Source organism: Chamaea fasciata, unplaced genomic scaffold (assembly GCF_029207755.1).
Source record: "Chamaea fasciata isolate MVZ Bird 193981 ecotype frontalis unplaced genomic scaffold, bChaFas1.0.hap1 SCAF_10, whole genome shotgun sequence".
NCBI classification, from domain to species: Eukaryota; Metazoa; Chordata; class Aves; order Passeriformes; family Sylviidae; genus Chamaea; species Chamaea fasciata.
This window is the reverse complement of record NW_027094095.1, coordinates 27315012-27328425: the sequence shown is the minus strand read 5'-3', so window position 1 is coordinate 27328425 and position 13414 is coordinate 27315012. Positions and strand designations below refer to the sequence as shown.

At 42.6% G+C, this 13414-nt stretch overlaps 1 protein-coding gene across 1 annotated transcript; it reads left to right on the top strand.

The window, feature by feature from the left end:
• Positions 1 to 11119: 11119 nt before the first annotated feature.
• Positions 11120 to 12924, top strand: MAGOH (mago homolog, exon junction complex subunit). Its single transcript, XM_066191938.1, has 5 exons — positions 11120 to 11249; positions 11355 to 11413; positions 11539 to 11649; positions 11950 to 12032; positions 12636 to 12924. Exons 1-5 carry the CDS (start codon positions 11141 to 11143, stop codon positions 12733 to 12735), a joined length of 462 nt encoding a protein of 153 aa, XP_066048035.1. The 5' UTR covers positions 11120 to 11140; the 3' UTR covers positions 12736 to 12924.
• The last annotated feature ends 490 nt before the right edge of the window (positions 12925 to 13414 follow it).

Genomic DNA, 13414 nt, shown 5'->3' with positions numbered 1-13414 from the left:
GGACAAGTTTTACCTACAGTTCTTGGCCAGGCACAACTGAGGCCAAATAGCAAAGATTCCACATTACCCTATTCAGGAGTTTATCTGCTGAGTCTGCCAATCAAGGAATTACTTCAGTAATTTATTTTCATGCATATATTCCCCCACTGGGGCTCAGCTGAAAGCACATACACTAATTTAATTCAAGCCATTACACATAAAAGATGATGGAAAGCCTTACAATCAAACATTCAAGAAAAATCCCTAAATCTACATATTTGACTAATAAGTCACAGACCTAAATAAGTTCTAAGCAAAGAGAGCACCTTGAAATGATGCTTAGAAGATAAACAATACTTGGAAATAATTGGTAATATTTAGGTCTAAGTCTTGCTGACAGAAATTTTCTTACAAAGGCTAAAGTTGACTTCTAGACTTCCTGTAATGAAAAGCTGACCCAAAATTATTGGAAATTGACATTATTTTTAGCAATATCTGAAATGGGTGTCACATTCAAAAGCCTTACCCTATGAACTGACTTCATATTACTTTGATCCTAAAGGCATCAGTGGCCATGAAAGTCATGAAGAAGTAAATAATAAAAACTTTCTCAATCACATCAATGGCTGCCAGCCTGCAGAGGAGCAGGTGAGGTTAACAGAATCTCTTGCTGCAGAGGTCTTTGCAGGAAAGGCCAAATTAAAACCTTTTTTTGCCCTTTTGGAGTTCAGAGGATACGAGCTCTGTCCCAGGGTGGTGAGGCATGAACTCTCCAAACTACATCTCTTCCTGTTTCTTCCTTTTTTTTTTTTTTTTTTTTTTTTTTTTTTTTAAGGTGATTTGAGAACTGTCCATAGAGACTCTAATCACAGAAACCTACTTTATCTCCTGCAGACTAAGAGACAAAAACAAGGGCTTGGGTCACAATCCCCAAGGAAAGTTGTTCCTTTGCCTTGGCTGTGGCTCTGCCCAGGATATAAACAAGCAGTGATGCTTTAATCATTACAACTTACATGCACAACCACCAAATACAGAACATTTGGATATTTTCTTCAGTCATGCTGTCAGTTTACAGAAGCTCACGGAGCTACAATATTTGCTGCACAGAGGGGTTGTAGCTTCTCCATCCATGGAAGTGTTCAAGGCCAAGTTGGTATATCCTGGTCTAGTGGAAGGTGTCCCTGCCCATGGCAGGAGGTTGGGACTGGATGATTTTAAAGGTCCTTCCCAACCCAAACCATTCTGTGATTCCGTGAACATGCAAGGCACCAAGATGATTAAACCAGAAAACGTTTGATATTCAAAGTATGATCACGGGCCTAGAATAGACTCTCAGTAATACAAATATACACAGATAGGGATGCGCCCCAAGCCTGATTTATACACAACCAAAGACATGGGCCATCTGCAGACCTAGATAAATTAATTGAGAAGCTGTGACAAGACCATATGATGATGATGTGTTGTTTGTAACACATTACTCTGGACTTTCAGCTACACTATGCCAGGAATTAGCTACAGTTATGGTTTCCCATAGCAACAGGATATATGGGACAAATAGCTGAGGAAAACCCAGCTGAACAGGAGCTGTACCTCCCGTGGTGAGCCAAGCCAGGTGTTCCCTTTGCAGGGAAAGTGAAATGCAGCTCCTCCATGGTCATCTGCAATACCTCTTGAATTTAGTCAGAATGTACCCCTTTCATAGCAGCTGGTGTTTTACCACTCCCACACTGCTTCAATCTTTTCTGCAGACAAGCCTGGCCAACCCAAAGGATGGACGAAAACCACTAAACCTGCCCCCAGATTCCCCTGCTGTCATGAATTTAGTAAGTCTTGTGCACAGGACCGTGATTACAACATCCCTGTCTCTCGGTGGCTGTCCCTGCACAGTGACCACACAGAGCAGCTCTGCACTGATGGTGTTTTACACGTGAGTGCCCAGCAAAGCTCTGCAGGTAACACCAGTGACTGCCTGCAGACCTGTATTCCTCACCCAATAATCCAGTGTCAGCACAGAGACAGCCTCTCTTACAGGTGGGCATTTGGCAAACCCACCCCCCAGAACTGCCCAGGGCAGGGATGGGCCAGGGCAGCCAAGTGGAGCTTTTTGCGGGGAGCACAACCAGCACAACATGAAAAGCCTGCTCATATCTTGGCCAAAACACAAACACACACCAGCATTTGTACTTATATATTAATGTGATGCAGAATTATCTCCCTCTTCCCTGAGGGACCTGTGTGCCATCTGTGTGACCTACACAGGCAGGCTACCAAGGGTTCAGTTTAATCCTAAATACTGGAGCAGCACCTTCTAATGAGCAGGTACACAGAAGCCTTTTAATTTCAATGAGTCACTTCAAGGCAAAAATCCTAATGAGGACAACCTAATTTGTACTGTCAATAGCTATTAGTGCTATGAGGGCTCCAGAACATGGTGAGCTTTGATTTAATGTGTCCCTTTTAGGGCACACTCTACCTTCATAACAAGAACAAGGCCAAAGAGGAATAACCTTCAGGTGCTCCTGGAGATCAGGAGTCCACAGACATACATTATTTTGATTACCATTCCCTCATTTGAGAAAAAATCAACACAGTGCTATCAGAATATTTATGTCATCAGGCCCGATGAATCTCCAACAAGATGTGAAATTATATTCATAAAGTATTAACTACTGCATTTGTAAGACTCTAGAGAGTACTTCTTGTTTTTTGGGGCTACAGGGAATCCATATTTTCTAAATCAAGCAGTAACTTTGCTGGGTGACTCTGATCTTATGCAGTAGCAGTTTTGCCTACTTACCCCACCTCTGCAGCAGCAGGCCTCCAGTATCTCCTCTCCTCCACCAACATTTTTAAAAAGTAAATGTTGATCAAAGTATAAAGTTCACTTCCAGAGAGGGTGAGATGAACTGATAAGGAAGGAACATGAAAAGGGAATGATGTGAGAGCAATGGCAATTAGAAACAAAGAGCGGCTGGGCTGGAACTGTGGGAGGGCCCTGGCCCCAGCTGAGACTTACTCAGAAGATTTGATAATCCTCTAAGGAGGAATTTTAACATCCAAGTGCATACACACAGGTGCTGCTGACAAGAAACAGAACAAGTATAAAGAAAAAATACAGAGGATAACTTTTTAGATGTGAATTCATGTCAGCCTTTGGCACCTGATCATTAGTACCAGCACTCAGTATAAAGCAAAAATATTTGGCAGTTTGAAAATTGTGTTCACACGTAATTACTGTGCTGGCATTCACTGCATTCAAAGGAGCAAAGAACTGCATGGTAATTTCTGATAAAAAGGCAACTCCACCAGCTCCTTCTTTACACTACTGTGACAACACAGAAGACAAAGGTGATTACTTGCTTTTCTACCACTACCCTAAAATTAAGCCTTTCCCCACTGACACTCATTTGGCTTAACACCTCTGATTTGATGAGTACATTGAAGGAAATATTTTCTAGTTCTTCTCTGACCATCTCAAAGTCTGCTGGGGTAGAAGTGAAGTAAGGCAAACAAGTCAGTGATGAGCTGGCTGTAAAGAAAGTATGTTTCCCTTTGCAGAAGAGTCGCATAATAATTTTTCCATCAGACCTCCATACTTTTAAATATTTTTATTATTCTTTCTTACTCTATGCAAAAAACTCAGTCACTGCCTTCTACTGACACTTCATTTTGAGACAGAATGCCATTCACTCCCCTAAAAAAATACTAGAGTGGGTATCTCTTCAAACTCTTGAATAGTGAACAAAACCTGAAAAAAATCTCTATGAACCTAAATGTCTTATCAGGCTAGCACAGCCCAGAAATCCATGTTTCTATAACCCAAATAAGACAGATACAATCTTGTGCAGGCACTTTTGATCTACCAGACTGTAGACAAACTGCCCAGCTGCAGCTGAGTTCACTTGGGACAAGTGAAACTGAGGGGGTGGAAATAAAGAGATAAAAAAAATGCAAGAAAGGAAATTCAGTTTTAGCAGAAATAATGCAGTTTTAATGGACCATGGAATATCAGACACCCTGCAAGAAGATGACCTTTTCTCCAGTACTGACATAACAAAGCAATAGAACACAAATGCTGATAAACCAACTTCAACTCAACAAAATCAATTTATGTGAGAATAAAAGAACAAAATCCATGACCTTTTCTTTACTATTAAATAAACCAAACCCATTCTACTGAAGTCATCTTTTTGAACAAAAGTTATTGCCTGACCTTTCTCATTCCACTGCAGGATGCAAAGTGACTGGGTGATTTAAGAGATGGAAGCTCTTTTGTTCTTCCTAAATCAGAGGTTTGTGGCAGCACAGAGAGGAAAGTGCGCATCTTCCCCAGCCCCACCCTGCGGGTGCCATCGGAGATCTGTGACAAGGAGGGCAAAGACCACACAGGCAGGGCTGGAATTGGAGTGGATATTTAGGCTGGAATTTAACTGTCCATCCAAACCAGCCCTGTGTCTCCTGCAGCACACAGGTATCAGCTCGGGACCTGCACAATGAAGACTGTTAAAAGTGATATATGTTAATGGAATATTTTATCTGGTGTATCAACACCAAGATTATGTACAGAACACTGACATAATTTTGCATGCTATTCTCAAAGAATCAGAAGGACAAAATACATTATCTGAAATTAACCTTTTCTCTGATGAGTTCTTGATAATTTACTGGATTCTCTACAAACACTGTTCTAGAAACACCATGAAATAAAAGCAGAATGGAAATGAATGATAATTACATAATTAATGTAGTGACAGTCTAAACATAATTTTACCTGTAATATTTCTCTTGTGGAAGCAATGCCCAAGTAATGTTCAACAGATGGATGCTGCTGCCTGGGATAATGGCAAAATAGGTTTATTCATTGAAAATAGAAATGTGTTCTTATTTCCAATCCTTTTAATCCCAAGAGCCATCTGTGGGCAAGGCCTTCTATTTGACACAGAAAAAAAAAAAAAATATGCAAGTGCATTTTCCTGTGTGGAAATACATAAAAATCCATACATGAATTCCTGAGGCTGGCACCCACCACTCTGTCAAAGTGCTGCCAATAAGGAACTGCTTGTGCACCGACCCTGTGGTTCGACAGGATGGACTCACAGCCACAGTGATCCTGACTGACTGGAAATCAGGAATAATTCCTTGAGAGAGACAAATCGCTTTATTTTGAGAAATAACTCCCTGGCTTCTGGAAGGAGATTAGTGTATTACAGCCAGTATCATCCTCTTCATCTTGGTTGTTTCCACTCTCTTTTTACTTTTAAATCACTGAAAAACTGCCAGTGATACGAATATGGAACAGAACCAATCTGATGGCTCCTAGGGGCAGGAGATCTGCTATGCACAGCAAAATAGAATCTTGAAAAACATGACCAAGAACTCTCTGAGATGACAGGAAAAGGCCAGGAGAACATCAAGACTGAGAATTGCATCTCCTGGCTGCAAAACAATAATGCTGAAATCCCAGAATCTGAGATTATGGCTCCTTGCAGTATGGAAGGGGCAGTTTTCTGCCAAAAACCCTCGAGAAGAAGTGAAGAGAATAAATGCTGGTATACTCAGAGCTGAAGAATACAGAGCACTAGTGGGCAAGGAGGATCTGTGACACTGCTAATTTCAGGGCCTGCCCATCTATTGCTTCTGAGAGCTATGAGACCCCTGAACAAAAGCCACGGGGTACTGTGGAAAGGTACATTTACTGATAAGGCCATCTTTTCCTGGATAAAGAAAAAAAAAAGGGGGGGTTGCCATGACAACCCTGGATGAATTCAGCACATCACCTGTGCATGAAGTCTATCTGCAAGGGCTCTCTGGAAAGCTGAGGGTTTGCTTCTCACTTGGGATTCCTCAGAATTGTACAAGGTTTTAAAAAAATAAGGATTGCACAGGAAACGGATGAGACTCCTGCATGTCCCAGATCAAAGCCTGCTCCAAGGCACAGCTGTCAATGGAAACGGAAAGCAATGCATTTTTCTTCACAAAATTTTCAAATGACTGTGAAGGTTGGAGAGTCTGCTGCATGCAGGGGACAAGCAAGGCTGGAAGTCTTCCATGAGAAGGCAGATGTGCCTGAGGTGTTTCCCTTTTCTGCTAATGAAGCCTTATGCTTGGATTTCCTGACCTACTGCACCAGTTTTTCTTTATAGGATTAGGGAAAAGAAAAAACTCAAATATTGGAATCAAATACATTGTAAGAACAAGTGGTTTAGAGATGACGACAAGCCTGAGGGAAAAAAAAATAAAATGTAAACCAATTAAAAAGTAGGTAAAAACATTAGAAATAAACAAAATTCCATGTAACTTTTTGTCAAAGTGTAACAGAGAACATGAGGCCCACTTAGAGCAGTTTAAGCATGCCTGAAGGTAAAATCTAAAAGTTTCTGTTATAAAAGCACTGCCCCAGGTCTCTCACCTCTGTAAAACTTGTGAAATTCTGGTGTGGCAGAAGGTTCTGTCAGAGTTTGGATTTTAAAAAACAAACAAACAGACAAACTTGGTAAAGACTTTCAAATAAAAGAAAAAAAAAAAAAACAGAACAATGTTTATTGAAGAAAAAACAAGGAGGCAAAGAGAAGTTTCTTTGTAGCCCTTGTCTGAAGTTATCACCTGGGGCAGCTCAGCACAACCGGGATGTCCTTCCATCCAAGGAGGTGACATGTCCAACACTCCCTTACTTACTTCCACATTTACAGAGACAGAACCCACCTCTGTAGGAAGGGCATGGGCTGAAGGCTAAATAAACACCTGTGCTCACTCCCTGCCACCAGGGAAACCTTTCAAGAGTTTGGCAGATTTGTGTAAATAAAATCAGCTTACACAGAAATACATGACTGGAATACAGCACTTGGCCGGTGTCGAAATGAAGAGCCTGAAACCTGCAGTGACATAAAATACCTGCTTCTTATGTAATTCTTGGGGAACTACTTAGAGGACAATTCACAAAGGGTAATTTCAGTCTAAATGTGCAGATTCTTCCTCAGAAGCAACCACTGGAGACAAGCTCCCCCCTGTCAGCCCTCATAAGTATCTCTCAAAAATTTTGAAGTGAGAAATAACACACATCTATTTTTAAATAAGAGCAAATCCTATTTTGTGTAAGTTCAAGACACAGTTCTACCATGAAAAAGCAATAAACCATTTAAATAAGTCATCTTTGTTTTCTTAAATTATTTGTGGCAATAAACCCTATAAAGAGTTGGATTCCTCATTACTGGAGCCCAGATTCTCTTCTCAGTCCTCGCACACCGCTGCACCCCAACTTCCAGCCTTGCCAAACCCAGCAGATTCACATGGGGGCTGACTTCTTAAATGAGAAAGTCAATTACATTATAAATTTGCATTTGACATAAAAATAATCTGTAGAAAAAGCAGGGAATCAAAATCAATCAAAACCAAGAAAACTTCCTTAAAACTCACACAAATATTCACATGGGAGAGCGTTGTGGTTTAGGTTTATTCCTCTGAGTCACGGCACTGTTTTGTGTGGTGGTTTTACATTTGCCAAATTTGTTTGCTAACTGAGAGAGAGGGTTTTTTGGGAGAAAAAGGCAAAAGCAGGCTCAACTTAGAAGGAAAAACAGATAGATTTTATTAACATACACTAAGAGAAGAAAATAAGAAAAGAAAAAAACCAAGTTAATTCCTAATCCCAACTCTTTTTTTCTTACCACAAACTGTTCATTTTCTACAAGCACTGTAAAGAGGCAAAACTCAGAACTCCAGGTCAATACTACTTATAAAACAATCTTTCATTCAGTCTTTGAGAGAGAGAAGTCACTCCTGTGGTTTGGCAACTTTTCCCAAAAGCAGCCACTGTTCCAACCCACGACAGAGAGCTGATGTTGTCTGAGGGCAGGGGGATGAACGCGGTAACGACGACAGACCCTTCCAGCTCTGCTCTCTATTAATTCCCACAAATCTTCCTCCTTTTCAGGCACTCGTTCACACACAGGAGTCTGTGCTAGGCTTAGGGTTTGGCTCTTCTAAAGCAGAAGTGAATACACGCCGTTTTTGTTTACTGTCACCAGCAGTGAGAACCGCCTTGTGAGCAAACAGAGCCCTCAGTCAACCCCAGCACAGCCCTGTGGGGAGAACATCACCTCACGGTAATAATGTGGTTTTTTCTAACCTGACACCAAAACAATAAACCTTCCCTCTTACAGAGGTGTGTTCTTAACCAAGCAGATGCAACTTACCCATATTGCAATTGCAAACTCTGGTAGATAGCGCAGAAAAGTGCAAAGCTTGGGGTTAACACAGCAGCCCCAGTTTGTCCCTCAGCAGGCACAGCACGCTGCTGACTCAGCTGGATTGTGACACTCATTAACTCTCACATCATGCAAAGAAATTAACATTCTTCAAAATCGGAACAAAATTCTCTTCCCAGCAGCTGAAGAAGTAACACAGGCACAACAAGGATGGATGTGCAAAGTCAAGATCCACACCATGGAGCACGTTAAATGCTATGGAATAAATTTGAAACAAGTATTTTAGGGATTTTTCTTTAACTTTCAGAGATTGTATTATCTAAACTTTCCTCACCAAAAGTAGTTTCTTTGATAGGGGAATCAGTAAGCATTAAAGGCTCTGCAGATACAAGGAAAAAGAGTTGTGTAAAATTCTCTCTGTTTGCAAAACAGTTTCACAAGTTACAGACATAGAAAAATAACAGAAAACAACCTGATTTATTTGCAATCTGTGAAAAAAAATTCTGCCACCCAGTTCTCCAAAGTGTTCATCATTTCTAGTGCAGAGAAAAAAAAATAGCAGAAATACAACTATTTCAAGAAACAATCACAAATCTTGCAATCTTAAAACCAAGTTAAATTATGAATCCAAAGTAGGTTGATTCATTCAAGCCATCTGCTCTTTTATTGACATGAGAAAAAAACCCAAATAAAGAGAAACATTCAGAGCATGTTTATCTGATTTCTCCCATTTTTCCAAGTCCTACAGATACCTGCTCCCCATAGGTCAGAAGAGAAAATCATGTAAATTTTGCTCTTCTTCAAAAAACAAACAAACAAAAAAAAAACCCAAACCCATTATAAACCAATACTAATATCAAGATTCCATATGTACATTGTTATATTGCAGTCCTTCTATCATATGTAAAGTAATGCTAGAAATGTGTGTTTATACAGATATTTTCTTCAGAGGCAGAACAACCACTGTTTATACATGTTTTTGAGCAGAATGAAAAGAACTTCAGTGCACACATTTGTGCCTTTCACATACACATACTTGAGCCAATGCATTCAAGCATAATATGTTTGGGATTGTAAATGTGTCAAGATAATAAACAACACTGGCAGCAATTCTTTACCCATGGTATCACCATCAAACATGACATTTACTTTACTTAGACAAAATCCTAATAACACACAGTAAAAAACCGTTTTTATCTCACCTCCAGTATGCATTCATCGTAAAATATATTAGAATATAGAGAACTCAAAGACAGTTGACACCTCCAGAAGGAATTAAAATGCAGGTTCTTGGGGTAACTCCTATGCCAGTTTGCTCTTCCTTCCAACACAGTAATTTAAATAAATTTACATTAAGCACTGATATTCCTGAAAAGGCTTATAAACAATTGAGAGAATTCCAGTGGAGTAATTCTCTCACAAAATCCCCCAAACCAAATAAAACCAAACCTCTGAACTTGGGGACAAACCACGCAGTACTTGGTATTACTTTTAGATTGGACAACCAAGTTCACAAAATAAGCAGGGTAATAATTCTGCCAAAAAACCCTTCAATCTGGTATAAATACAAATGTTACCTGTTTTAACTTCTTTGCAGTGCCTGCAGATGTTATAAAGCAACAGGTTGGCTATTTCTTTATCAGTAGGACTCTTCTACTGAAGGGACAACTTTTAGACATTTTACAGAATGGACGTTTTATAGAATGCAGAATGCAGCTGAGAATATTCAAGCACAAAGATGTGAAAAGCAATAAATAACAGTAAATATAGCCTAACTTAGCCTTGCTGGAACTCTAAGGAAAGCAGAGAGAGCTCCATTAGCCCTGCAATGGGATGTGAGGCAGCACCATCTAAATGAAATCACATTCATCAGTGCAAACCCATCTCCAACAGCACCACAGTGCAAACCACCCTCCTCCTTTATGTGTCCTCAACAGAGTGTCCCATCTAGTGATGAGCACAAGGGTGCTAATTCCCGAATTTTTCTTGCAGAAGGGAATGTTTTACAAAAGGATGTGTCTCAGGCTATCTCCTTTCAGCAGTACCCAAAGCAGAGAAGGGCAGGATTTACTCCCAGTCCATTGACTCTCAAACCTCAGGCCACCAGTGATGAGAGATCTCAACACACCGGTCCCACTGGGGCACCAAACTGCTTCAGAAGACAGAAATCTGTCCACCTGTAGTTCATAATGCTTAAATCATAAATGCAAGGTGCTTGTTCCCTCTGTGCAGAAAGGAGACCAGGAAAAGCCTCTGGGATTAACGCATCTGGTGGATGTCTGCCATCACCATCGCCAAATCACCATCTCCCGTGGGATCAGCCCAGTGGGTACTGGCTCACGCTGATAATGGCAAGGTTTGTGGGTCCAATCCTTGGGTGGGCCACTTAGTTAAAACAATATAAATCTGTTGGTTCTGGTGGGCCTCTTCTAACACGGAAGGAGTACAGCATAACAAGGTGCGTGTCAATTTGGTGTAGCGGCACTGAATGTAACCATCAGTGCTCATCACCACTGGCCCCTTACACATCATCTCTTTCATTAGTATGACCCAATATTACCAGAAGGCTTTTATGAGTGATGAGTGAGTAACTGCTCCCCCACGGGGCCCGCCGAGGGGCTGGGAACTTTGCCCTGGGAACAGCGGAGATGGGCGATCCCTCACCTGAGGGATCACCTCACCTGACACTCGTGTCGCGACGGGATCTCCCGGCTGGGTTCGGGCCGTGTCCCGGCTGGGTTCGGGCCGCGTCCCGGCTGGCTTTAGGCCGTGTCCCGGCTGGGTTCGGGCCGTGTCCCGGTCGGGGCTTGGCTCGGCGCCGCCGCAGCCCCGCTGAGGGAACGGGCCGCGCTCCCCGCTCACGGCGCCGCCCTTCCCTCCGCCGCCCGCCAGGGGGCGGCCGCGCCCGCCGCTCCGCTCCGCTTCCTGCGCGCCAGTCGCGCTCGCTGACGTCCATGCCGGGCTGTGCCGTGGCCATGGCCAGCGATTTCTACCTGCGATACTACGTGGGGCACAAGGGGAAGTTCGGACACGAGTTCCTCGAGTTCGAATTCCGGCCGGACGGTGAGAGCGGGGCGGGGGGCCTGGGGAGGTGGGCCGCGCTCCCGGAGGGTGGGCTAGGGGCCCGGGTACTCCCGGCGCGGTTTAATGCCCGGCCTCTCCCCGCAGGAAAGCTGCGCTACGCCAACAACAGCAACTACAAGAACGATGTGATGATCCGAAAGGAGGTGAGGGCGGCTGAGGGCGTTTGTGCCGGCAAAAGGGACTCTGGGCAGGGCTCGGGGTTGGATTTCGTGGCTGGGGTGCTGTGGGCAGCGTTGTATTTATTCCTCTGCCGGAATGTTGTGTCCAGGCTTACGTGCACAAGAGTGTGATGGAGGAGCTGAAGAGAATAATCGACGACAGTGAAATCACAAAAGAAGATGATGCTCTGTGGCCTCCTCCTGACAGAGTGGGCCGACAGGTAGGGTGCACAGTGTGTCTTCGAATTGCTCTGTACTTCTCATATGTTAGCTCCTTGGAAACCTAACTAAGCTTTTTCTTCAAGACAGTCTTGTTTCCAGCCGAAAGGGAAACAAATACTGCTTGAAAACCCGAGTAGTGCCTCATTGGCAGTGTAGTTGTGGAAGCTAATACAATCCACAGACATGCTGCATTTGATATCTTTGTTATAGAAATCTGTAATAAAAAATATTAACCATCACAGTACTGAACTATTTCTGCAAATGGTACCAGTGAGTTCCTATAACCTTTTATTTTTCAGGAGCTCGAGATAGTAATTGGTGACGAGCACATCTCCTTTACCACGTCAAAAATCGGTTCCCTCATTGATGTAAATCAGTCCAAGTACGTACTCTGCTTTTTATGCTGCCCTTGTTTCTGTTTATCAGTCTGTATTAGAACTTCCTGGTTATTTGGTACATGTGTTTTATATTGTTTGAAAGTATGGATCAGTTCCTGGAGGCGCCAGCGCTCAGTGTTGCAGCACAATGTGCCAGTGCCTTTAGACTGTGGCGTTACAGGCTGTGACCTCAAACTCACTGAGAGCAGACCTTGCTCTGGGAGCTCTGCCACACATACAGAGTCTGGGCTGCCATTGGCCTGTTTGTGCAATTCCTTTGGGAGAATCAAGATATCTGTGTTTCACCTAAGCTGAAAAGACTGACTGTTGGGGGGGAGGTGGCGGTAAAATCCTAAGTGCTGTTGATACTTGCTTTCATGATAAAAATGCATATTTTGTAAAGACTTAAAATGCTCACAGTGGGAGTACAGAATATTTAATCAATCAGTGTAGAATGAAAGAAATCTGTTAATGTCTAAGATGACATCTAGAAGATCCCCAAATAGGGTTTAGGGGTTTTAAAATACATTAGTTCTGTAACCTGGTCTCTAAGAGCATCAGTCTTAACTTTTTTTTTCCCCCTTTCTTCCTCCTATTGTGCACTGCAGAGATCCAGAGGGTTTGAGAGTGTTTTACTACCTGGTCCAGGACCTTAAGTGTCTCGTCTTCAGTCTTATTGGACTCCACTTCAAGATTAAGCCAATTTAAATGGGACACACTGAAGTTTGTATTGCAGCGTTAGCAGTAGGGATGGGAAGAGAGGATCCTGTTCCAGTTCTTCACTGTTTCTGAAATTTTTTTGTATTTTAGATATTTTTTTTTGATTGTTGTTTTTGTTGTTGTTACAAACTGTCAATGACTCAATAAAGGGGTGAGATTTGCGTTTTTAATTTTTAAGCTGTGGTGAGAGACTGAGTTCTAACACTTCCTATATAATGATCCCTTCAGTGTCACTTGTGCCACCCACACACTGTACTTCTCTACGCAGCAGTGGGAAAAGGAATGAAGCCTGGCTCTATGAAATGAAACTTTTGCCAGCTGTCAAGGCAAACTTTTGTTACTACCCTGAGCTGGGTATTCTGTTGGCCAGACAAGAACATCTGACTGCACAGGGTAAGTGGTTATAGCAGACACACATCCCAGCCCAGGGTTACCCGCTTGCCTCCAGAGCGGAGACAAACAACAGCCCACCCAGGATCTTCCCTCAGCGTCCCGTTCAGCTGCAGGGAAGCTGAAAAGCAACCTAGAATGTATTTCGTTTAGTTGTAGCCTAGCAGATCTCTTGTGCGGCATTAGTTAAAAGACTTTGAGATGTCCCCCAAAGACCCTGAGGGTGGACCCCATGGCAGTGCTGCCAAACGGCGCTTTTGCTTTCTCTTGACAAGTC

What these genes read in the sequence shown, in the direction of transcription:
- MAGOH (XM_066191938.1), top strand. Translation starts at nt 11,141, where the DNA reads ATGCCGGGCTGTGCCGTGGCCATGGCCAGCGATTTCTACCTGCGATAC. An exon ending in GTTCGAATTCCGGCCGGACG is followed by an intron (nt 11,250 to 11,354) that starts GTGAGAGCGGGG and finishes CTCTCCCCGCAG; the next exon opens with GAAAGCTGCGCTACGCCAAC. An exon ending in ATTGATGTAAATCAGTCCAA is followed by an intron (nt 12,033 to 12,635) that starts GTACGTACTCTG and finishes TGTGCACTGCAG; the next exon opens with AGATCCAGAGGGTTTGAGAG.